The sequence below is a fragment of the Musa acuminata genome, chromosome BXJ3-9 (assembly GCF_036884655.1).
Source record: "Musa acuminata AAA Group cultivar baxijiao chromosome BXJ3-9, Cavendish_Baxijiao_AAA, whole genome shotgun sequence".
NCBI classification, from domain to species: Eukaryota; Viridiplantae; Streptophyta; class Magnoliopsida; order Zingiberales; family Musaceae; genus Musa; species Musa acuminata.
Window position 1 is genome coordinate 46,368,410 of NC_088357.1, and position 26,572 is coordinate 46,394,981.

The following is a 26,572-nucleotide window of genomic DNA, read 5'->3' on the forward strand; positions in this document are numbered from 1 at the left end:
GGGGTTTATAAGGATAGATACCCCTTGAATGAGTGACACATAATATTTTTTTTTAAATGTAAGCGAAAAAAAATTCTTGCTTCTATGTACTTGCCCAGCTGTAAACTAAATAAATAATATATATAGTCACAATCTCTAATATTTAATTTCTAGTTTATTATTTGCAACCATGGATAATGTATATACCATTTGATTAAACAATTCTATTCAATGAAATGTTAATATCTTCTAAAATTAATTATAAATAAATTTTTAAAATATCATGTTAATAGATGATAGTGAAGACTCTCTTATCATAGATTTGATTATTTTTTTCTATACTTGTAATAGTCTTTTTTTGATTTTGGAGATCAATACCACTCTGAAACATTATCAATATATCATCCCTCACAATCACACTTGCAATAGCATCCTTGTTCTCTACTCAATTTGTGTGATGGTTCCAAATATTCTCTCTCATTTATTTGGCACTTGCAGGCAATGAACGGTGTTCCAAACATGCACCGAGGGATGGCAAGACCTATCAGCAACTTCACATCTCCTTCTCTCAAGAACTTCACTTGACATGGTCCCGTTGACTACTTTGTCTCTCTCAATAGCTTCATTTTACATGGTCAGGGTGACCTCAGCACAGTGCTTGGAGTTCTCTCACTCTCTCTGCGTGATGAATATAAAGAAATTTTCTCTCTCTGCAAGCACCTACTCTCCTACCTTGCTGTGATTGGATGACACAACGGGTCCCACTCGTTCTCCGTTACTGTACCAGTGCTAGTAGGACAGATAGGATTTTCTGTCAGACCCAAGCAGCCGAACACGGAAGAAGACCCCTCCCGTTGTCGCCAACTGTGGATCTTACCCTCCAACGGCGACTGGCGAGTTCGGTCGCTGGGCACAGACAGGGTACACTCCGACGTTCCTTGTCGACCGAATAAAGTGCAACAACATCGGACGCCACAGAAGACACGACTCCTGAGGATGAGAAATCTCCATCATATTCCGAGTCCACGCCAGCTTTCATTGGTTCGCGAATACGAGGCCGCGGCCGAAGGAGCACCACGTGTTCCCCAAAGAATCCCAAGCTGTCCCGTCACATCAACGAAAACTTAGCACGCAGCATCTAATTCTCACATCCTTCTGAGAATGTGATTGTGCCGAATCAAATCGAATCTAATTAGGCTCAAACAAATTAATGTTGACCCCAATTCTATGACTGAGCCACGAGTCCAAATTTAATCTAATTCCGAAATAAGCTCGAAACTACGCTCGTCTGAAGTCTCCTTTGCTGCGTCGCGCGAATCCAAGTGTGACGTGTCAAAACCATGCCACCTACGTGCGTGCGATTCATGTTTCGCATCCTCCTACTTCGTGGTGGGTGTCGGCGGTGGCTAAGCCGAAAAATACACGTTTCGACTAACGAAATCCTGGCCCGGTGGGACCCACCACTGTGTGAACGGGTAAAATGTGGGAATCGGTGGATCACAATTGGCCAGAATCCTAAGCTGACAGGGTAACCAAAGGAGGAGGGCTCTTTCGATACACAGTAGTTTACCTCGCGTAGTCTTTATGTGGGACCAACACTAATATCCAATAATGAGACGGTTTAGCAGTGACGAATTTGCAAAGCCGTATGGAAATTTCAATTATTGCAGGTGATACCCATCAGAATTTACGCTTCATAATTAACGCCGTTCCATGTGGACGGTTGAGATGTGAGAGCCAGTCGACGTGAATTAAATGTGGAATTGGACGGGATCCCTCACCGGAACAATAAAACTATACGTCTCCTAAAGGAACGGACGTCCGCCTCCGTCCTCCTCGACACTCCTCCTCCTGCACGCCTATTAAATCCCCTCCGCCACCTCTTTCCTCTCAGCCTCTTCACGTTAATGGCGCCAAGAAACCCCATCTTCGAAGAAGAGGCGGAGGAGGAGGCGGCGGAATCCTTCCTCCCGCTCCGATCGCAGCCCTCGGGCGGCGGCGCCGACGGCAAAGCAAGGCGCACCCTCGCCGCCTATGAAGACGGGTCGGAGGACGAGACCACCGAGCGCGCGTTCGAGTCCGGAGAGAAGGTCGTCGTCGCTTGGGTCTCCGACGAGGACTGCGGCGACGACGGCCCCCCGCCGCCTTTCTCCTGGAGGAAGTTGTGGCTCTTTACTGGTCCAGGATTCCTGATGAGCATTGCGTTCTTGGATCCCGGGAACCTAGAGGGGGATCTCCAGGCCGGGGCGATCGCTGGGTACTCGCTGCTCTGGCTGCTGCTCTGGGCGACGGCGATGGGGCTCCTGATCCAGATGCTCTCTGCTCGGCTCGGTGTGGCCACGGGACATCACCTCGCGGAGCTGTGCCACGAGGAGTACCCCCGGTGGGCGATGCTGGTGCTGTGGTTCATGGCGGAGGTGGCGCTGATCGGCGCGGATATACAGGAAGTGATTGGGAGTGCCATCGCGATTAAGATCCTCAGCCGAGGAATGATTCCGCTCTGGGTTGGGGTCGTCATCACTGCTTTGGATTGGTGAGGCTTTCGTCTTTTTCAAGTTTCTGTTGTTAATCTGTTAATTTTAGCTTCTTTAATCAAATGGGAACTTGCCGAAAGGTTTTCCCCCTTCAATTATGGACTCCCCCATCTTAGAGGATTCAGGTTGCTGTTCATATTGCCTCTTTTCATCAAAAAACAAAAATTGCATATTGCCTATTGCATGTCTTGGAGTGTGTTATGCTTTATATTATATGGTACATTAAATCTCTCAATTTTATAGCTTTAGCTTAGTAGTATCAGCTTCTATGTCTGCTGTACTTCGTTATTTACATTGCAAACTGTAAGGCACTCAACGTTGCCACTTCCAAGTACGTGATAATGGATTAATTTAGGATGTACTATTTACCTCAAATACATTGGAGATTGAGGATCAAGCGATAAGGATTATTGCCAATTGAATAAAGTTGGACTAAGTTGAATAAAGAAAGTTTAACCCCCTTCTTCATTAGCAAAGCTAACTTCTGCACTAAATTGAGGTAGTAGTTTGACAGCCTAATAGAAGAATGACAAAGACTTTGGTTAGCATACAACAGCTTGTCTTCAAATGCTATCACTGGAGAACTCTTATGGTTGGTTTCACCAATCATATTCTTTAATTTCTTTTATTAGGAGTCATATCATTTTTTATTATCTTATGCCTTCAACTTGTTTTGACAGCTTCATCTTTCTGTTCCTTGAGAACTACGGAGTGAGGAAATTGGAAGCATTTTTCGCTTTTCTTATTGCAACAATGGCTTTTTCATTTACGTGGATGTTTGGTGAAGCCAAGCCCAGTGGGAAGGAGCTTCTGATTGGTGATTACCTTGTTCCAATTTGCCAAATTTGTTTTTGATTTTTCTCCAAATCGTGTTCCTACAATTTCAATTCCATTCATTTTTCTTTAGGTACTTTGGTTCCAACACTTGGCTCAAAAACAATAAAGCAGGCTGTTGGTATTGTTGGTTGTGTGATCATGCCACACAATGTCTTCTTGCATTCTGCTCTTGTACAATCAAGAAAGATTGACCCTAACAAGAAAAGCCATGTTCAAGAAGCACTAAGATATTATACTATAGAGTCAACGATTGCGCTAATCATTTCCTTTATGATAAATCTCTTCGTTACAGCAGTTTTTGCAAAGGGATTTTATGGTACTAAAGTAGCAGATACCATTGGCCTTGAGAATGCTGGGAAATACCTACAAGAGAAGTACGGGGGAGGGCTATTTCCTATTCTATATATTTGGGGAATTGGGTTATTAGCAGCTGGACAAAGTAGCACGATTACTGGAACTTATGCTGGACAGTTTATAATGGGTGGATTTCTCAATCTCCGTTTGAAGAAATGGAGCAGATCATTGATCACTAGAAGCTTCGCAATTGTCCCAACTATAGTTGTTTCTCTATTCTTTGACACTTATGATTCTGCATTGGATACCCTTAACCAGTGGTTAAATGTGCTCCAATCAGTTCAGATCCCATTTGTCCTCATTCCGCTTCTCACCTTGGTGTCCAAGGAGCAAGTTATGGGGGTTTTTAAGATTGGACCTATCATTCAAGTAAGTTGTGAATCTTAAATATTGTTATGAAAACTTCTTATTATCTTATTCCGATGTGTTTCTTGTCTGAGCCACTTTTGTTGCCAATTTTTTGTTCTCACACCTGCAAATATCCTTCTCTTTTATTTTCTTAATTATTTTTGCATTATACTTTTTAATAATTTAGAGTTTGGGAAGTTCAAGAACAAGATGGAATATTCTATTGATTTGAATTCTAGGAGCAGCAGAACTTTAAGAAGAAACGATGAAAATGAGCTATCTAACTTGCATAGCACATGGTGCTTGTACCGCTCATCTGCTACCTGTAAAATCATGGGGAGGAACTATAAATTGCCAACATCAATTTTGTATTAGCTGCAGGATGTGATATAAAAATTACAATCTTTCTGTGCTGACACAGTTTTTCTTATATAGTATGTTGGCATATCTCACTTGGATATGTTAAGTTTAGAAGTAGATGGCCTTAAGCAACTTGTTAGTGGTAAAATTCTTGCTTCAATGAAATTTGGGCAAGAGCAAGTCTCTGTCTGATATATTGTCATCAGTAGTCTCTTATTAGTTCTAGTGTGCACACATCTTCAGCCATATGATGGTCTTTGAATACGCCTTTAAAAGCAAATTGTTACAGAGAGGTAAAATTTTTGCTTCAATAATATTCTGGCAAGAAAAGTCTGTTTATATTGTCATCAGCAATCTTGTATTTGTGTGCACACATTTTTGGCTCATATATCATGAAACACATACTTTGATATATCTGAATCCTCATTAAGATGATTAGCTCTGTCTTTTTTCTTATTAAATTAACATTTAGTGTATAAAGAAAAGATGGTCTTTCGTTATATGTTGTCTCAGATCATTGGATATCTGGGCTTTTTACCAATGGACTCTTAATGAATACTATCAGATATTAGCATGCATGCCCTGTTCTGCTTCCTTCATCTCTTGTATATCTAATTTTATATAGGTTTTTTTTATGCTGTTAGAATTTACTAAAGTGGCTCCTGCTTAGTGTATTCCTTGAATCTGGTTGATGTTTATTCACCACTAGAACCTCAAAGGAGGAAAGTTTTCGGGATGTTTACTGCATTGAGCCAGAAGTGTTCCTTGCTAACTTTATAAAATTTTCAAAATGATTTATAATCTGAAAAAAATAATTGTTACATGAGCATGGATTTTAGGAGTATTAGGTATGGTTACAAGTGACTTGTGATGCTTGTGGGGCTGCGGAAGATTTACCAATTTTTTGAGGTCATTCTGCAAGACACTTCTAGATCGACATTTTCTCAAGATTTCTTGTTATGTAATCACTTAGCCAACCAAAATTTGAGTCGTGTGCTGACAAAATATCAAAACAAATTTGGAGGCCTACTAATGCTGTATATGACTATATTAGTTTAGGTGCTAAAGGAATGACTGAATCTCCTTCCATTAAGGTCACAAATACATATTTTAGAATGTTTATATGTTGTGTACTTAATGTGGTAAATATCTGGTACGGATTGTTGATGCAACTTGTATGCTTCTCGGGAAGTTTTTTCCTTAGAAGTTGTCTTTCGTCTTTATAGGAGTTCATCACATGGAGTTACGTTTGCAAGAATGGCTAAAATCACTGGAGTAAAACAAAAGGAGTAAGAATCCTGCCATAAATCTTTGTAATTCTTTTAAGGTTAATGAATTGGGATGAAATATAAATAAGATACTCTGTATTATTTGGGCGATGGGCCAACTAGAGGGTAAGGATAACCAGTAAATTTAGAGTTTGTTTAGCTGTAGGGGAATTCGCTAGTAAAACCTCAACCTCTACTTACATCATGATTTAGAAAAATTAGATCAATCTTGACCCGAAGCTTATATTTTGGATCTTAAAAATAAAGAGAATCATGGAATCACTTGGCATGATACATGTTCACAAACCTTCTATAGAAAACCATTTCTTCAAATACAAACGATGACTATATGTGAGGCAAACATATATTCCCTGCCTCAGCTGTTGGCATAGCTGCTCACGTTAACATTGTTAACTTAAATGACTGTTTGGTTTGGTGACTTTGGTATCATGTTTTCAGATTTTTTGCTTAAAGAAGCCTGACATAATCAGTGTCATTCTTTGTTGCTTTCTCTATATCACTGTCCCTTTGAATCACGTTTTTTACTACAATTTCATGATATTGTTGATGATACAGTTATGGTGTGTATTCCTATACGTACACAATGTTTGGAGTTTTGAAGTGATCACATTCGTTGTTTGTATGCTGCAGGCAGTAACTTGGATTGTTGCTGCACTTCTTCTCATAATCAACGGTTATCTTCTGCTGGATTTTTTCTCTTCCGAAATACATGGGCCGCTCTTTGGCTTGGTCGTCTGTGTCATCGTAGTTATATATATGGCATTCATTGCTTACCTCATTTTGCGTGGTAGGGACTTACTCATTCGTCTCACTTCATATTTCACAAGATATTCTCTTGTGCAGTTGGTTGTGACCAGATGTCTTTGTTCTCCTTCTTCTGTGTGATTGTTTGGATTTGATACCGGATAACTCCTTTCCCCCACCATGTTTGAGGCATCTTCATGTCAAGGTACGCGAGATCAAGAGCTCAAACTATATATATTTTTCTCAGCTGGCTACTGTGAGCCAAATTGCAGGACCAAAACGATATATAGCTTCGATCACATTGATCTTATTATTATGTGACTGCATGCCAGAATAAGCCGACCATCATATCCAAGTTGATAGAGACGGTATTGTCACAACATACGGAACTGGGTTCCCGTTCACTCGACAAGACAGGCTAGCTTTTGGAATTCTACCCCGGAGACAAGTGGGCACTAACAGTAGTTACCAATCAGAATACTTTTTTGTGTTATTAGGAGAATGTTCTGAACAAGAATGTCAACAGGTGTACAATTATTTTGACCATGCATTTTTCTGTAATTGAGCCATGGTTTCATCCAAGCTCTATCCAGTCAAGATTGATGAATCCACTGTATTTATCTGTTCTCTAATGCTCTTCTTGTTGCTTTCCTGCGGTTATATTGCAGTTGGCAAATTATTATGTCTCGAGGCACAGGTGACTCGAGTGGTAAAATTGTTCTTATGAACTCTAGCATGCATGATCCTTGTTCTCATAACTCTAGTATGCAAACAAATCTACCACATCATATATCAGGCTAATTATAAATTATCCTCACTTTTTAGTATCTTAGTTCATATATTTTAAAAAAATTATATTAAAATTCTTATAATTATAAAAATAAGACACATAGTATGAAAACAAATGTTTAAAAGATAATTTTAATATTTCAATTAGTGGTGACGGACGATGACATCATTGGGGATCGTGGGTGATTATTGTGGATAAAGAGGGAGAGCAATAGTGAGAGATGAGGATCGCTATGTGTCGATGTCGATGTAATTGTTGAGCAATCCTTTTATTACTCTATGTTAGTGTTGACGTAGTTACTAAGCGGTTAAAGGGTTGGTTGGCATATGTATCTGTGTCAATACTAACGCAATTGCTGAGCAACTCTTTTATTGTTCAGCATTTGCATTAGTGCTACAGCAGATGTCGAGCAGCTCTTTCATCACTCGACAACCATGTCGGTACTGACATAGATGTAGAGACATAAATGTAGAGTGATGTTACTCTACATCTACATCATTATCATTACATATGTCGAGTGACCCTTTCGTCGCTCGATAACTATGTTGATGCATTACTCGGTAACTGCATCGGTACTAACGCAAATGCAAAGTAACATTCACATCTTGTCATCGTTCTTCCTCCTCATCATAACAATTACCTATGACCCCTAGTGACGCCTTCGTCTGTCACTATTGATATCATTCGTCACCACCAACTTAACATTGAAATTATTTTTTTATCCCTTATTTTTATTTTTCCGTCAATAAAACTAATAGCGTAAGATGCTTTACTTTATAATTATAGAGATTCTAAAATAAATTTTTTAAATCTAAAAATTAAGATACTAAAAAGATCAAACTATATGTAATTAGCCCTCACATATCTCTTTACAGTTTCTACCTCTCTCTCTCTAGAGAGATTTTTTTGAGATATTCATTCGTATCGATTCCGTATAGAATCGCCTCAACTCATATAAATAAAGCCCCAAGATAAATATATTTATTAATAAAGAGAATGGGAAAGGCACATAAATGTTGTCTTAAGCAGTGGGAAACCGTCCAAGCTAAAAAATAATAATAAATGATAGTAAGGTAGAATTGGATGGAAAGAAATAAATGATAATTCCCAAAGAAGGAACCTTTCTCGACGTTGGAAAGAGAGTTCTATAGGAACCGTAAATTAGGTAAAAGTAGCACCAGTTAAATTTAAAATATAAAATAAAAATAGTAAAGCGGAAGGAATTGTATAATTATATAGTAATTAGTTATCTTTAATGTTTCGATCTCTATATTTTTAAAAATTATATTAAAATTTTTATAATTACGAAAGTAAAATATTAAGATTTTTATGTAGAGTTAAAAAAATAATTTTATAAGATTAAAAATAAAAATTTTCTTAAAACAACATGATTAAATGTTTCACTTTTGTAACTTTTAAAACTGAAAAAAGACATTTAAAGCAGCTATAAAATATTATTTTATCAAATCGGATAAAATAGAAAATATGTTAAGTCATGCTTTTATCCAATCCAATTCATGTGTTTGGATCACCGATGCAAAACAAAAAGTCTGCCCCTTATACTCTTAAGGTTTTCCCACTTTATGTTACAACGTACTTTGGCTCGGTCCCAAAGTGGAAATCAAATATTGTCTTCGGTTCATGAATGATCATGCATCCTCGACCTCAACGTCTTCGGTTCGGAGTCCTCGTCCCAATTCCATCGCTCTTCCAAATGTATTCGTGTCGTATATAATGAAAAGAAGAACCGCCGCTGGTGGAGGTGGAAACCACCATGCACAGCCCCGATTGGACGTCGCTCCCACCGGATCTCCTCGCAAAGATCAGCGAAGAGTTTCCCATCCCACATCGTGCTCGCATCCGTGCCACATGCAAGGCTTGGCATTCTGCAATGGAGCCCGTGATCAGCCCGTCCCCTTGGCTTCTCCTACCCAGCGAGAACTTTGAGCAGCACAATTCCACCTTTTTATGTCTCCCCGACAACTACTGCTTCACCTACCCCCGCCTCCCCCAGCTCAGCGGTGTGAGGTGTGTCGGATCCCACGCCGGTTGGTTTGTGATCGTCGGTAGGAAGCGAAAGGTCAGCCTCCTAAATCCGCTTAGCGGGAATCAAATCTGCCTCCCTTCCCACGTCGCCCGATGGAACGTCGACCGAGTTAACCACCAAGCATTCAAACCTAATCGCATTGGAAAGATGGTCTTCTCTGCAAACCCTACTGTCCATAGCTATGTTGTCGTGGCTATCTATAGATTTACAGATTGGGAGCTCACCTACACGAAGTCGGGCGAAGACAGGTGGAATCTTCTTGAAACGGCATTGACCGAGAACGATGGTTCATACAAGGACATCATGCATCATGATGGCAAATTCTACTGCATAACGCGCAAAGGTGAAGTCATAGCTTTTGACCTAAGTGGAGTTAGCCCTATAGTGACGATCATTGCCCGGAGTTCCGCACTTGTTAGGGTCATCCCCGTGGGTACTTACTGTATACACTTAGCATGCTCGAACACAGGGGAGCTGTTCCTGGTTTTGAAGCTTGCAATCGACTACGTACTTCCATATGATGTGAATAAATCGGAGGATGTCATCGTTCTCAGGTTGCAATATTCCGAGGACCAGCCTTGTTGGGATGTTGTGAAGGACTTGGGGAATATGTCTCTATTGGTGGGCAACAGCAATTCTATTTCGATATCTACCGAGGATTTACGAGGAATGAGAGGAAATTGCATCTATCTTACGGAGTTCTTCCCGGAGACGTATTCTGAAGGGACGCTAATTTATCGTAAAGCTAGAATGTTTGATATGAAAAAGGGAAGGTGGGAGTGCTTATATTCATCGACAAATTTTCTGCCAAACACCAGGAAATTTCCTGTGTTCTTCCAGCCACCCTTCTGGTTCACACCCTCACTGCTGTAAATGATGAAACCAAGTAGCTTTCTTTTTGCAATTGCCTTTAAGTTCATGAACTGTGGATGCCTTTTGCTCTTTTGCACTTGCACCACTGCGCAAAGTTATCTAGGATTACCCCATTTAGTTATCTAGGATTAGAATTTCAATCCCTATATTGTAAAAGTAACATTGGAATCCATACATTTATAAAAATAAAATATTTAATCTCAATTCTCCACGTATCATCAATTTTGATGTGAATGAAAAGGATAAAAAAATAATTTCATAAACAATAGACCATCGACAATGTTAGGGGCATGTAAGGTTGATGGCACCGGTGCTCGGATCTCCTTTGGAACACCACCCTCACATGTTGGCCTCATGTCATCTTTTTTCCATACCATGTCCTGCTTCGCAATAAGCAAAGGCCCAACTTGGCATACCTCCTATTGATTCCATCATTAGTCTCATTGGTAAAATCCACGTTATACGGCAGAGCACAACCACTTCTCCTACCTCCACCTCCCCCGTCGCTAATGCTGGGGTCCAGGTCGACGATAACAAGTATGAGGCAAGTACTCGAGGTGGTGGAATTCTACCACTTCCTTATGTGGTGGGACTCCAAGAGGGAGTCCTACAGTGGACAGCAGGAGGCACCTCCCGCTGCCACATCCATCTCCAACGCACGAAATATGATCGGCTAGATCGAGAATCGCTCCATGCACCTTCTTGCTATAAGTCCCGTTCCCCTTTCCCCCGAGGCATCATCGGCCTCGCGTGCCACTTGCACCATTGGCCTTACACACTACTGACATTGTCGATGGTCTACCATTCACATGAGAGAAAAATAGAAGTTTTTATATATTTACTTTTGTACTCTTTTTTATTTATGATAAAATTAATGATGTGAAGAGAATTATGATTAAATATTTTACTTTAAGTGTAGGGATCTCAATATTACTTTTTTTTAAAGTATGAGGATTGAGATACCAATCCTAGGTAACTATAGGGGATAATCTGTAATTATCCCTAGATAACATCAGAAGTTATAAGATCATATGAGTTCCACAAACGAGGCCGATTTCACCAATTATTATAACATTACAAGTAGTTTTTTAAAGCTTTAAATTTTGGTAGAACTGTCTTTACAACCGCACATCTCACACACATCGAGGTGAAGATGGAAGAGTTAAGAAACAAGGCAAATATTGAACAAAATTCTTTCCTGTTTTCCTCTAACATCCACTAAGGTCAATCGATCAGTTGAATTCAATGTTCTCCAAGCTGAGTTTTGGTTGGGGCAGGCCCAGGAATATGAAACCTATGATCAGAAGCCATTCTTCTCCGGTGCACATTTCACAAGTAGCAATTTCATTTTGGACGAAAGTCGAGGGGTGATGAAGCATCCATTGGCAAGATGAAGGATGAAAGGTTTCTTTCGTATCTAGTTGAGTGCAGCATGCAACTTCTTTTACTGGAAATTTCAAGTGCAACCTCCTGGATGGCTTCTTCTAAGTGCAGCTTCCAGGCCACTGTTAGTAGTGCTTGAAAGCTGCATGAGCAGATTATACATCACCATGTTCGACACCTGTGCGTGCTCATGGCTACTAAACTCGGGCTATATTTATTACTAAGATCTCTGACCAAAACTGCTTGCAGAAGGATATTTAATTCCCCTTGCTTGTGTTTGTTTTCTTTTATGTTGGAATTGTAATCTCTAGACAATGCAGATACACTTTCTTCAGAGTGCAATGCATCCTTCACAAGTATACGCCGAAGATGCAGGAGTAATTCATTGAAATCCTTCTTGAATGTCATCTATTTCCTATATAACTCTGCAGCAAATAGCACAAAACTTATTCAACCTCTTGGAATGTTTGTAATCCAATGAAGAAAGCACCACTAAATCTAGGCACCGAGTTGGAACTTGTTTCAATGGAGAAAAGATACGTCAGGCTAAAGATAATACAACACTAACACTAGCATGCCATAACAAGTGGAAATATGAGGTCATCATACGAGGATGCTTTCACATAAGTGTAAACTTTAGTACAGATAATATTTATTATTCAGAACTAATTTGGAATTCAATCACTGATGTTGTCAAGGAACAACTTCTTAGCAGCCGCTAGAACATCTGATAACTGTAGCACCAGCTAAAGAATCTAGAAGAATTTGATAGTACTATTTAAGTTTTCATTTAGGGGAGATGGTATATTTCCTAATTTGCGTATTTGAGTTTGTGGATAAAGGAGTTCTCGTAAACTCTTCTCTAGTGATAATCCACATAACGGATGCAGCACCACCATAGCGCAACAACCAAAGAGGGATTGGTCCCTCTTGCTATCATCAGAGATGGGGCATTCAGTTTGAGGAAGGGGCAAGGAGGAGATGTAGGAGGTGGCGATAGTAGAAGTCTAGTCTATGACCATTTTAGTCCCAACTCTTATTTATAGAGAGCCTCCTTTAACTAACCCTAATAGATATTTTCTTTTAGGTATTGGATCTCCATCCAATAACTCATGGCTTAATGGATATTAAATCCCTATCCAATAACCATCTTAAGCTTTATCGGGTCTCTTCCAAGGATCCATTGAAATAAGGACTTATCTTATATTCCATATCCGATCATCTATTTTTCGTATTTGTCTACCATATGTCTGTGACTCTCTAGGCCCAATACCGAGCTGATCGTGAGTTACACCTGTTAGAATTTCTTCTGACTTAATAAATTATTATTTTCATAATAATTCGCTCAACTCATTAATTACGGACATACTAAGTCACTACGCCATATACTCAAATGGTACAGAAGGATCTAATCCATTGGACCTATTTACCCTCAGTTACCGTGTATCTATAATCCGTTATCCATCTAATATCTTAAAGATCATATACTGAGCTTAATGCTATCAAGCTCATACGAAATATCTCAAAGTCACACTCTAATCAGATTCTATTGGAAAACTCATTTACTCTCAATCTGAATCTCATATTTATCAGATTCATCACGATCCGATTGACCATGGTCAATGATTTACTTAAATGAAAGTGCAAGATATTTCTCTCATGATACTGAGAGTAAATAATCTTTTATTGACACTCAATTGCCCTCGTAAAATTGATTACCACTCCTGATGACCAATTGTGCTAGATCTAAGACTTATAGACCTATAAAACTGGTATCAAAGAGTGAGATACTTATACAGAGCATCCTTGGTATCTCAAGTCTAAGGATCGGACACATAACTAGGACTATGAATTTGCTATTTGACGATGAGGTAGCATTAATTAACCAGCGTTCCGTAAGCGGATCATTCAGTGAACTTATTCTCCAATGAACATCTACACTATATCCCTAATGTCCCCACACAAGTAGCTATGAGACCAACTAAATTTATCATGTGGATGGGTGTATAGCACACTGGTCTGTCTAGTTATCTTGATATCCCTCTTGAGAAACTTATGATAGGAAATATTTATGGTTTATATTTATCGGCGAATTGATCTATTATCATGATCCAAGAACATCACAATATATATATTCATCATCAATATAACGTAATAAAATGACATAATAATAATAACTAAAAAGATCATTCAATGTATCACACATGTCATCACTTACGTGATTGACTTATAAGGCACCTGTAACTAGTAATTTTAACGTTTTAGTTAGTAATGACGGACAACAACATCATTGTTGATAGTTGTAGATGAGAAGGGCGAGCGATTGCTAGTCATAGGTGCCATACAAGCCAAATCATATGATTGATGAAATGTGTGACATGACAAGCACTCTTTTTGCTTATTATTTATTTGATATATTTTTTCATTTATATTGTCTATTGTATATATTATGATATGCATAGATCTGTGTAATGGAAATCGGATTATGATGAGATCATGATAATGAGACTGATTCATCTTTAAACACAAACCCTAAATAATCTCAATCATAGATCACTCAAGAGGGACATCGAGATGACTAGATCGATTGGTGTGTTGTATACCCGTCCATATGATAGAGGTGGCTGGTCTCATAGCTGCTTGTATGGGGACACTAGAGATATCGCAGGTGCTCATTGGAAAATAAGTACATTGATTGATTGTCTCACAGAATGTTGGATGGTTGATGATACCTTACTGTAAGACAGTGATTCCATCGTCCCAATGGTGTATCTGGTCCTTAGACTTGAGATACCAATGATATTATGTATGAGGACTCCACCATTTGATATCAAACTTATAAATTGGATGTTTCAAATATAACATAATTAGTCATCGGGAGTGGTAACCTACCTTACGAGGGTTATTGAGTGTCGATAGAAGATCATCCACTCTCAGTATCATGAGAGTAATATATTATATATTTTTTCTTAGGCAAATCTCTAGTCAGGGTCATTCAGATTGAGAGAGAAAGAGTTTTTTGAGAGAATCCGATTAGAGTGAGACTTGATAGAAACCGTATGAGACTGATAACACCATACCCGATATATGATCTTTAGGATATTAGATAAATGAGGGACTATAAATACATGATAATTGAGGATAGACATGTCCAATAGATTGGATTTTCTTGTGTCATCTAGGGACTACGACGTAGTGGCCTAGTATGTCTATAGTCGATGAATCAAGTGAATTATTATAGAGATAATAATTCACTAAGCCAGAAGGAGTTCTAACAAGTATGACTCATGGCCAGCTCGATATTGGGCCTAAAGGATCGCACATATATGATAGGTGTTGCGACGAGTAGAGGTTCATATATGAGATATTCATTAGAGCCCCTATCTTATTGGATATCCAAATAAGTCCCTAAATTATTAAATCCTATATATAAGATTTAATAAGAGCCAATGAGAGATTATTGGGTAGAGATCCACTAATCTAAGAAGCTTAGATAGTTAGATAGAGATTTAGTACCCAATAGCGTATGATCCATTAAGGTTAAGTTGACATGGGGCCTATACAAATAGGAGAAAACCAAAGGGCATAGGCTAGACTTTTTTAGCTGACACCTCTTATTCTCTTCTCCCCTTCTTCTCCTCAACCAACAGCCCTAATTTAGGGCATGTGGAGATTTGAGCAACGATTTGAGGAGTATCTTCGCAGCCTCTGTCGTGTGAATCACCGCTAGAGAGGAGGACACTTGACCTCCTTCATCCTCTCTTATAGATATATAGGATTTTAGGGATATACGATCTCCCTATGTAGTATATATTTCTTATATGTGTAATTTTTTATTTTTCAACTTTTGCGTGCTAATCTTCGCACAACGATAAGACCTCTTTAGAGGAATCTGAAATTTTTTTTTTGTTCTTTCGCTGCGCATGTGATGTTACCGCAAGATTTTTCCTACAGTAAGGATGAGAGGTGAGGGTTGTTCTACATTTGTTTCGATGTCGACGTAGTTGTCGACTAGTCTTTTCGTCGCTCTACTTCTATGTTAATACAATTGCTGAGTAGCGAAAGAGCCACTCAACATCTATATCTACGTCGATGATGATGCAATTATCAAAAGACCCTTTCATCACTCTGTATCTATGTTGGTACCAAAACAGATGTCGAACAACCCTTTTGTTGTTCGATAACTACATCGATGCGTCGCTCGACAACTGCATCAGTGCCAATGCAGATGCAAAGTGATGTCGCTACGCATTTACGTTGAGACTGATGCAGATGCTAAGCGACTCTTTCGTCGCTCGACAATTGTGTCAACGCATTGCTTGATAACTGCACTAATGCCGACACCAATGCAGAGGCTCTCAACTCTCATTGCTACTCTCTCTCTTTATCTATAACAATTATCCGTGACCCTTAATGGGATCACTCCGTCACTACCAACTTCATTTATCATCACCAATTGACAATTAAAATTATCTTTTTATTTATTATTTTTATACTTTCATTAGTAAAACTGATAGTGTTAGATAAATAGAGATAGATGTTTTACTTTCATATCTATATAGATTCAAATGTAAATTTTTTAAGTAGTTTCTATCTCTCTCCCTAGAGAGATTTTTTATAAGAGATTCACTCAAATGCAATCACCTCAACTCAATTAAAATAAGCATCATGATAAATATATTTATTAATAAAGAGAAGGGGAAAGGCACGTAAATGATACCTATGGAGAATCAGAACAAGATAAAAAAAAAAATAAATGAGAGTAAAGTGGAATAGGAAGGAAAGAAATAAATGATATTTCATCAGCAAGAAACCATAGACTTTGGAAAGATAGTTCTATAGGAACTGTAAATAGGGTAAATATAAAATAAAAAATAAAAATAGTTAAGTGCTTCCTACAAGGAAAACGGGATAATGATAGAGTAACTCCTATAATTAATTATTTTTTATATTTTAATTTTTATAATGGTATATCGATTAAAAAATAATTTTATATGAATAAAAATAAAAATTTTATTAAAGTAATGAGATTAAATGTTTCACTTTCATAAGTATAAAATTTTTAATATAACTTTTAAAACTCTCTAAAAAAAAGAGATAATTTATAGCTGCTATAAAATCTTATTTTATCAAATTGGATAAAAGAGTAAAATAGAAAATATGTTAAGTCAAGCGTGTATCCATTCCAATTTATGTGTTTGGATCACCGAAAGAAACCAAAAAGTCTGCCCCTTTATGCTCAATCAACTTTGGCTCGGTCTCAAAGTGGAAATCAAAGATTGTCTTAGGTTCAATAATCATCATGCATACGTCTTCGGTTCCGAGTCCTCATCCCGATTCCAGCGCTCTCCCAAATGTATTCGTGTCGTATATAATGAAAAGAAGAACCGCCGGTAGCGGAGGTAGAAACCACCATGCACAGCCCCGATTGGACGTCGCTCCCACCGGATCTCCTCGCAAAGATCAGCGAAGAGTTTCCCATCCCACATCGTGCTCGCATCCGTGCCACATGCAAGGATTGGCATTCTGCAATTGTTCCCGTGATCAGCCGGTCCCCGTGGCTTTTCGTACCCGACGACGACGGTGAGCAGCACAATTCTACCTTTTTTTCTCTCCCCGACAAGTGCTCCTTCACCTACCCCTCTCTCCCCGAGCTCTGCGGTATGACGTGTGTCGGCTCCCACGCCGGTTGGTTTGTGATCACCGATTGGAAGCGAAAGGTCAGCCTCCTAAATCCGCTTACGGGGAATCATATCAGCCTCCCTTCCCACGTCGCCCGATGGAACGTCGACCGAGTTAACCACCAAGCATTCAATCCTAAGCGCATTGGAAAGATTGTCTTCTCCTCAATCCCTACTGTCCATAACTATGTTGTCGTGGCTATCTATAGATTTACAGATTGGGAGCTCACCTACACGAAGTCGGGCGAAGACAGGTGGAATCTTCTTGAAACGGCATTGACTGAGAACGATGATTCATACAAGGACATCATGCATAACGATGGCAAATTCTACTGCATAACGCGCAAAGGTGAAGTCATAGCTTTTGACCTAAGTGGAGTTAGCCCTATAGTGACGATCATTGCCCGGAGTTCAGCACTTGTTAGTGTCATCCCCGCGGGTACTTACTGTATACAATTAGCATGCTCGAACACAGGGGAGCTGTTCCTGGTTTTGAAGCTTGCAATCGACTACGTACTTCCATATGATGTGAATAAATCGGAGGATGTCATCGTTCTCAGGTTGCAATATTCCGAGGACCAGCCTTGTTGGGATGTTGTGAAGGACTTGGGGAATATGTCTCTATTGGTGGGCAACAGCAATTCTATTTCGATATCTACCGAGGATTTACGAGGAATGAGAGGAAATTGCATCTATCTTACGGAGTTCTTCCCGGAGACGTATTCTGAAGGGACGCTAATTTATCGTAAAGCTAGAATGTTTGATATGAAAAAGGGAAGGTGGGAGTGCTTATATTCATCGACAAATTTTCTGCCAAACACCAGGAAATTTCCTGTGTTCTTCCAGCCACCCTTCTGGTTCACACCCTCACTGCTGTAAATGATGAAACCAAGTAGCTTTCTTTTTGCAATTGCCTTTAAGTTCATGAGCTGTGGATGCCATTTGCTCTTTTGCACTTGCACCACTGCGCAAAGTGCTATCTGATGAGAAAACCAGGGCAATTACAGATTACCCCATTTAGTTATCTAGGATTAGAATTTCAATCCCTATATTGTAAAAAGTAATATTGGAATCCATACATTTATAAAAATAAAATATTTAATCATAATTCTCCTCGTATCATCAATTTTGATATGAATGAAAATGATAAAAAAATAATTTAATAGACAGTAGACCATCGACAATGTTAGGGGCATGTAAGGTTGATGGCACCGGTGCTCGGATCTCCTTTGTAACACCACCCTCACATGTTGACCTCATGTTATCTTTTTTCCATACCATGTCCTGCTTCGCAATAAGCAAAGGCCCAACTTGGCATACCTCCTATCAATTCCATCATTAGTCTCATTGGTAAAATCCACGTTATACGGCCGAGCACAACCACCTCTCCTACCTCCACCTCCCCGTCGCTAATGCTGGGGTCCAGGTCGACGATAGCAAGTATGAGGCAAGTACTGGAGGTGGTGGAATTCTACCACTCCCTTATGTGGTGGGACTCCAAGAGGGAGTCCTACAGTGGACAGTAGGAGGCACCTCTCGCTGCCACATCCATCTCCAATGCACGAAATATGATCGGCTAGATCGAGAATCGCTCCACGCACCTTCTTGCTATAAGTCCCGTTCCCCTTTCCCCCGAGGCATCATCGGCCTCGCGTGCCACTTGCACCATTGGCCTTACACACTACTGACATTGTCGATGGTCTACCATTCATATGAGAGAAAAATAGAAGTTTTTATATATTTACTTTTGTACTCTTTTTTATTTATGATAAAATTAATGATGTGAAGAGAATTATGATTAAATATTTTACTTTAAGTGTAGGGATCTCAATGTTACTTTTTTTTTGAAGTATGAGGATTGAGATACCAATCCTAAGTAACTATAGGAGATAATCTGTAATTATCCCGAGATAACATCAGAAGTTATAAGATCATATGAATTCCACAAACGAGGCCGATTTCACCAATTATTATAACATTACAAGTAGTTTTTTAAAGCTTTAAATTTTGGTAGAACTGTCTTTACAACCGCACATCTCACACACATCGAGGTGAAGATGGAAGAGTTAAGAAACAAGGCAAATATTGAACAAAATTCTTTCCTGTTTTCCTCTAACATCCACTAAGGTCAATCGATCAGTTGAATTCAATGTTCTCCAAGCTGAGTTTTGGTTGGGGCAGGCCCAGGAATATGAAACCTATGATCAGAAGCCATTCTTCTCCGGTGCACATTTCACAAGTAGCAATTTCATTTTGGACGAAAGTCGAGGGGTGATCAAGCATCCATTGGCAAGATGAAGCATGAAAGGTTTCTTTCGTATCTAGTTGAGTGCAGCATGCAACTTCTTTTACTGGAAATTTCAAGTGCAACCTCCTGGATGGCTTCTTCTAAGTGCAGCTTCCAGGCCACTGTTAGTAGTGCTTGAAAGCTGCATGAGCAGATTATACATCACCATGTTCGACACCTGTGCGTGCTCATGGCTACTAAACTCGGGCTATATTTATTACTAAGATCTCTGACCAAAACTGCTTGCAGAAGGATATTTAATTCCCCTTGCTTGTGTTTGTTTTCTTTTATGTTGGAATTGTAATCTCTAGACAATGCAGATACACTTTCTTCAGAGTGCAATGCATCCTTCACAAGTATACGCCGAAGATGCAGGAGTAATTCATTGAAATCCTTCTTGAATGTCATCTATTTCCTATATAACTCTGCAGCAAATAGCACAAAACTTATTCAACCTCTTGGAATGTTTGTAATCCAATGAAGAAAGCACCACTAAATCTAGGCACCGAGTTGGAACTTGTTTCAATGGAGAAAAGATACGTCAGGCTAAAGATAATACAACACTAACACTAGCATGCCATAACAAGTGGAAATATGAGGTCATCATACGAGGATGCTTTCACATAAGTGTAAACTATAGTACAGATAATATTATTCAGAACTAATTTGGAATTCAATCACTGATGTTGTCAAGGAACAACTTCTTAGCAGCCGCTAGAACATCTGATAATCCACATAATGGATGCGGCACCACCATAGCATAACAATCGAGGGATTGGTCCCTCTTGCTATCATCTGAGAGGGGGCATTTAGTTTGAAAAAGGGACATGGAGGAGATGTAGGAGGTGGCGATAGCAGGAGTCTAGTCTATGACCCTTTTAGTCCCAACTCTTATTTATAGAGAACCTCCTTTAACTAACCCTAATAGATATTTTCTTTTGGGTATTTGATCTCCATCGAATAACCCATGGCTTAATGGATATTGGATCCCTATCCAATAACCATCTTAAGCTCTATTGGGTCTCTTCCAAGGATCCATTGAAATAAGGACTTATCAGATATTCCATTTCTGATCCTCTATTTTTCGAATTTGTCTACAATATGTATGTGACTCTCTAGGCCCAATACCGAGCTGATCGCGAGTTACACCTGTCAGAATTTCTTCTGACTTAATGAATTATTATTTTCATAATAATTTACTATTATGAAAATAATAGTAAATTTTTATAATCTACTCTCAGTCACCGTATATCTATAATCCGTTATCCATCTAATATCATGAAGATCATATATTGAGCTTAGTGCTATCAAGCTCATACGAAATATCTCATAGTCCCACTCTAATAAGATTCTATTGGAAAACTCCTTCACTCTCGATCTGAATCTCATGTTTATCAGATTCATCACGATCCGATTAACCATGGTTAATGATTTACTTAAATGAAAGCACAAGATATTTCTCTCATAATACTGAGAGTAAATAATCCTTTATTGATACTCCATTGCCCTCGTAAAATTGATTATCGCTCCCGATGACCAATTGTGCTAGATGTAAAACTTCTAGACCTATAAACCTAGTATCAAAGAGTGAAATACCTATACGGAGCATCCTTGGTGTCTCAAGTCGAAGGACCGGACATATAACTAGGACTACGAAATTGATATTTGACGATGAGGTATCATTAATAACCAACATTCAGTAAACGGATCATTTAGTGAACTTATTCTCCAATGAACACCTACACTATATCCCTAGTATCCCTACACAAGTAGCTATGAGACCAGCTGAATTTATCATGTGGACGGGTGTATAGCACACTGGTCTGTTTGGTTATCTTGATATCCCTCTTGAGTAACTTATAATAGAAAATATTTATGGTTTATATTTATAGACGAATTGATCTATTATCATGATCTCATCATGATCCAAGGACATCACAATATATATTCATCATCAATATAACGTAATAAAATGATATAATAATAACAACTAAAAAATCGTTCAATGTATCACACGTGTCATCACTCACGTGATTAACTTATAAGGCACCTTTAACTAGCAATTTTAATGTTTTAGTTAGTAGTGACGGACGACAACGTCATTGTTGATAGTTGTAGATGAGAAGAAAGAGCGATTGCTAGTAATAGGTGCCCTACAAGCCAATCACATGAGTAATGAAATATGTGATATGACAAGCACTCTTTTTGCTTATTATTTATTTAATATTTTTTCATTTTATATTATCTATTGTATATATTATGATATTCATAGATCTATGCAATGAGAATCAGATCATGATGAGATCATAATAATGAGACTGATTCATCTTTAAACACAAACCCTAAATAATCTCAATCATAGATAACTCAAGAGTGACATCGAGATGACCAGATAGATTGGTGTGTTGTATACCCATCCTATAAGCCAATCACATAAGTAATGAAATATGTGATATGACAAGCACTCTTTTTGCTTATTATTTATTTAATATTTTTTTACTTTATATTATCTATTGTATATATTGTGATATCCATAGATCTGTGCAATTGGAATCAGATCATGATGAGAGCATAATAATGAGATTGATTCATCTATAAACACATACCCTAAATAATCTCAATCATATATCACTCAAGAGGGACATCGAGATGACTAGATAGATTGGTGTGTTGTATACTCATCCATATGATGAAGGTGGCTGGTCTCATAGCTGCTTGTATGGGAATACCAGAGATATCGCGCAGGTGCTCATTGGAAATGAGTACATTGATTGATTGACTCACGGAATGTTGGATGGTTGATGATACCTTACTGTAAGACAACGATTCCATTGTCCCAATGGTGTATCTGGTCCTTAGACTTGAGATACCAATGATATTATGTATGAATACTCCACTATTTGATATCAAACTTATAAACTTGGAAGTTCCAAACATAACACAATTGGTCATTGGGAGTGGTAACCAATCTTACGAGGTCTATTGAGTGTCGATAGAAGATCATACACTCTCGGTATCATAAGAGAAATATCTTATATATTTTTTCTTAGACAAATCCCTAGTTAGGGTCATTCGGATTGAGAGAGAAAGAGTTTTTTGAGAAAATCCGATTAGAGCGAGACTTGAGTAGAAACCATATGTGATTGATAACACTATGCCCGGTATATGATCTTTAGGATATTAGATAGATGAGGGACTATAGATACATGGTAATTGAGGATAGACATATCCAATAGATTGGATTTTCTTGTATCATCTAGGGACTACGACGTAGTGACCTAGTACGTCTATAGTCGATGAATCAAGTGAATTATTATGGAGATAATAATTCACTAAACCAGAAGGAGTTCTAACAAATATAACTCATGGCCAGCTCGATATTGGGCCTAGAGGATCACACATATATGGTAGGTGTTGCGACGAGTAGAGGTTCAGATATGATATATCCGTCAAAGCCCTTATCTTATTGGATATCCAAATAAGCCCCTAAATTATTGGATCCTATAGATAAGATTTAATAAGAGCCAACGAGAGATTATTGGGTACAGATCCACTAATCTAAGAAGCTTAGATAGTTGGATAGAGATTTAGTACCCAATAGGGTATGATCCATTAAGGTTAAGTTGACATGAGGCCTATACAAATAGGAGAAAACCAAAGGCATAGGCTAGACTTGTTTAGCTGCCACCTCTTATTCTCTTCTCCTTTTCTTCTTCTCAACCAATAGCCCTAATTTAGGGCATGTGGAGATTTGAGCAACGATTTGAGGAGTATCTTCGCAGCCCCTACCGTGTGGATCACCGCTAGAAATGAGGACACTTGACCTCCTTCATCCTCTCTTATAGATCTATAGGATTTTAGGGATATACGATCTCCCTATGTAACATATATTTCTTATATGTACAGTTTTTTAGTTTCTAACTTTTGCGCGCCAATCTTCGCACAACGATAAGACCTCTTTAGAGGAATCTAGATTTTTTTTTTTTCTTTCGCTGAGCATGTGATGTCACCGCAAGATTTTTCCTATAGTGAGGATGAGAGGTGAGGGTTGTTCTACATTTGTTTCAACACCGACGTAGTTATCACAGGTGTCTTTTCGTCGCTCTACTTCTATGTCAATACAATTGCTGAGTAACGAAAGGGCCACTCAATATCTATATCTACGTCGATGTTAATGCAGTTGTCAAAAGACCCTTTCATCATTCTGTATCTATATTGGTACCAAAACAGATGTCGAACGATCCTTTTGTTGTTTGATAACTACATCAATGTGTCGCTTGACAACTGCATCAATGCCAATGCAGATGCAAAATGATGTCGCTATGCATTTACGTTGAGACTGATGCAGATGCCAAGCGACTCTTTCATCGCTCGGCAATTGTGTCGATGCGTTGCTCGATAACTGCACTAATGCCGACACAAATGCAGAGCGGCTCTCAGGCCTCGTTGCTATTCTCTCTCTTTATCTACAATAATTACCCGTGGCCCTTAATGGGATCACTTCGTCACTACCAACTTCATTTATCATCGTCAATTGACCATTAAAATTATCTTTTTACTTATTATTTTATATTTTAATTGATAAAACTGATAGTATTAGATAAATAGAGCTAGATGTTTCACTTTCGTAACTATATAGATTCAAATGTAAATTTTTTGAGTAGTTTCTATCTCTTTCCCTAAGAGATTTTTTTTAAAAGATTCACTCACATTGATTCTGTATGCAATCACCTCAACTCAATTAAAATAAGCATCATGATAAATATATTTATTAATAAAGAGAAGGGGAAAGGCACGTAAATGATAACTAGTGAGAAACAGTACACGGAAAAAAAAAAAAGACTAAAGTGGAATAGGAAGGAAAGAAATAAATGATATTTCGTCACCAAGAAACCTTTGACTTTGGAAAGAGAGTTCTATAGGAACTGTAAATTGGGTAAATATAAAATATAAAATAAAAATAGTAAAGTGCTTTCTACATGGAAAACGGGATATTATAGAGTACCTCCTATATTTAATTATTTTTTATATTTTAATTTTACATTGGTATATCGATTAAAAAATAATTTTATATGAATAAAAATAAAAAAAATTATTAAAGCAATGGGATTAAATGTTTCACTTTCATAAGTATAAAAATTTTAATATAACTTTTAAAACTCTCTAAAAAAAGATATATTTATAGCTGCTATAAAATCTTATTTTATCAAATCGGATAAAAGAGTATAATAGAAAATATGTTAAGTCAAGCTTGTATCCATTCCAATTTATGTGTTTGGATCACCGAAAGAAACCAAAAAGTCTGCCCTTTTATGCTCCAACAACTTTGGCTCGGTCTCAAAGTGGAAATCAAAGATTGTCTTAGGTTCAATAATCATCATGCATACGTCTTCGGTTCCGAGTCCTCATCCCGATTCCAGCGCTCTCCCAAATGTATTCGTGTCGTATATAATGAAAAGAAGAACCGCCGGTAGCGGAGGTAGAAACCACCATGCACAGCCCCGATTGGACGTCGCTCCCACCGGATCTCCTCGCAAAGATCAGCGAAGAGTTTCCCATCCCACATCGTGCTCGCATCCGTGCCACATGCAAGGATTGGCATTCTGCAATGGTTCCCGTGATCAGCCCGTCCCCGTGGCTTTTCGTACCCGACGACGACGGTGAGCAGCACAATTCTACCTTTTTTTCTCTCCCCGACAAGTGCACCTTCACCTACCCCTCTCTCCCCGAGCTCTGCGGTATGACGTGTGTCGGCTCCCACGCCGGTTGGTTTGTGATCACCGATAGGAAGCGAAAGGTCAACCTCCTAAATCCGCTTACGGGGAATCATATCAGCCTCCCTTCCCACGTCGCCCGATGGAACGTCGACCGAGTTGACCTCCAAGAATTCAAACCTAAGCGCATTGGAAAGATCGTCTTCTCCTCAAACCCTACTGTCCATAACTATGTTGCCGTGGCTATCTATAGATTTACAGATTGGGAGCTCACCTACACGAAGTCGGGCGATGACAAGTGGAATCTTCTTGAAACGGCATTGACCGAGAACGATCGTCCAAACAAGGACATCGTGCATCATGATGGCAAATTCTACTGTGCAACGCACGAAGGTGCAGTCATAGCTTTTGACCTAAGTGGCGTTAGCCCCTCTGCGACGATGGTTGCCCAGAGTTCAGCACTTGCAAGTATCATCCCCGTGCGTACTTACTATATATACTTAGCATGGTCGAGCACAGGGGAGCTGTTCCTGGTTTTGAAGCTTGCAATCCACTTGGTACTTCCAGCTGATCTGCAAAAATCACAGGATGTCATCGTTCTCAGGTTGCAATATTCCGAGGACCAGCCTAGTTGGGATGTTGTGAAGGACTTGGGGAATATGTCTCTATTGGTGGGCAAGAGCAATTCTATTTCGATTTCTACCGAGGATTTACGAGGAATGCGAGGAAATTGTATCTATCTTACGGAGTTCTTCTCGACGGCGTCCTCTGAATGGATGCTAATTGCGCGTAAAGCTAGAATGTTTGATCTGAGAAAGGGAAGGTGGCAGTGGTTACATTCATCGACAATTTATCTGCCACACACCAGGATAACTCCTGTGTTCTTCCAGCAACCCTTCTGGTTCACACCCTCACTACTGTAAATAAAGAAACCAAGTAGCTTTCTTTTCGCAATTGCTTTTAAGTTCATGAGCAGTGGATGCCTTTTGCTCTTTTGCACTTACACCAAGTTTTGAGCTTTTAGAAATTTCATTATGATCTTAACACTCACTGTTAGTAATTTCAACAACTACGCAAAGTGCTATCTGATGAGATAACCATCAGAGATGAATTTATAAAATAATATGAATTCCGCAGAAACGCGGCCGATTTCATCAATTATTATAGTTAACAACATCATGTGTTTAATACCTTGTCGTTACTAGGAAAGGACTGCTTCACATGCAAAGAACATTACAAGTAGTTTTTTAAAGCTTTAAATTTTGGTAGAACCGTCTTTACCAGAATCAAGAAACATGTCTGTCATAAGGGCCATTGGGTCATTGTCTAGAGATTACAATTCCAACATAAAA

At 38.7% G+C, this 26,572-nt stretch overlaps 4 protein-coding genes across 5 annotated transcripts; all 4 read left to right on the forward strand.

Annotated features, from left to right (window-relative positions):
* Window positions 1-1,786: 1,786 nt before the first annotated feature.
* LOC135648679 (metal transporter Nramp3.2-like) lies at window positions 1,787-7,077 on the forward strand. Of its 2 annotated transcripts, XR_010501033.1 has the most exons (5): window positions 1,787-2,512; window positions 3,194-3,330; window positions 3,421-4,073; window positions 6,332-6,650; window positions 6,778-7,077. XR_010501033.1 is itself a non-coding variant. In XM_065166569.1 (4 exons), the coding sequence occupies exons 1-4, from the start codon at window positions 1,887-1,889 to the stop codon at window positions 6,584-6,586; spliced, it is 1,671 nt and encodes a 556-aa protein (XP_065022641.1). In that variant the 5' UTR covers window positions 1,787-1,886; the 3' UTR covers window positions 6,587-7,077. The 2 variants fall into 2 exon arrangements, 1 of the variants encoding a protein (XP_065022641.1); XM_065166569.1 differs by having other exon boundaries at window positions 6,332-7,077.
* Window positions 7,078-9,009: 1,932 nt separating this feature from the next.
* Window positions 9,010-10,155, forward strand: LOC103999415 (F-box protein At2g05970-like). Its single transcript, XM_009421172.2, has one exon. It carries the CDS (start codon window positions 9,010-9,012, stop codon window positions 10,153-10,155), a length of 1,146 nt encoding a protein of 381 aa, XP_009419447.2.
* A 6,797-nt stretch (window positions 10,156-16,952) lies between these two features.
* On the forward strand, window positions 16,953-18,098 carry LOC135649110 (putative F-box protein At4g17565). Its single transcript, XM_065167220.1, has one exon. The coding sequence runs from the start codon at window positions 16,953-16,955 to the stop codon at window positions 18,096-18,098; it is 1,146 nt and encodes a 381-aa protein (XP_065023292.1).
* Window positions 18,099-24,997: 6,899 nt separating this feature from the next.
* LOC135649111 (F-box protein At2g05970-like) lies at window positions 24,998-26,143 on the forward strand. Its single transcript, XM_065167221.1, has one exon. It carries the CDS (start codon window positions 24,998-25,000, stop codon window positions 26,141-26,143), a length of 1,146 nt encoding a protein of 381 aa, XP_065023293.1.
* Window positions 26,144-26,572: the final 429 nt, after the last annotated feature.

Bases quoted from the DNA above. Each gene is read 5' to 3' on its own strand.
- LOC135648679 (XM_065166569.1), top strand. From the start codon at position 1,887: ATGGCGCCAAGAAACCCCATCTTCGAAGAAGAGGCGGAGGAGGAGGCG. The intron at 2,513-3,193 runs GTGAGGCTTTCG...TTGTTTTGACAG, and splicing joins GTCATCACTGCTTTGGATTG to CTTCATCTTTCTGTTCCTTG. The intron at 3,331-3,420 runs GTGATTACCTTG...ATTTTTCTTTAG, and splicing joins TGGGAAGGAGCTTCTGATTG to GTACTTTGGTTCCAACACTT.
- LOC103999415 (XM_009421172.2), top strand. From the start codon at position 9,010: ATGCACAGCCCCGATTGGACGTCGCTCCCACCGGATCTCCTCGCAAAG.
- LOC135649110 (XM_065167220.1), top strand. From the start codon at position 16,953: ATGCACAGCCCCGATTGGACGTCGCTCCCACCGGATCTCCTCGCAAAG.
- LOC135649111 (XM_065167221.1), top strand. From the start codon at position 24,998: ATGCACAGCCCCGATTGGACGTCGCTCCCACCGGATCTCCTCGCAAAG.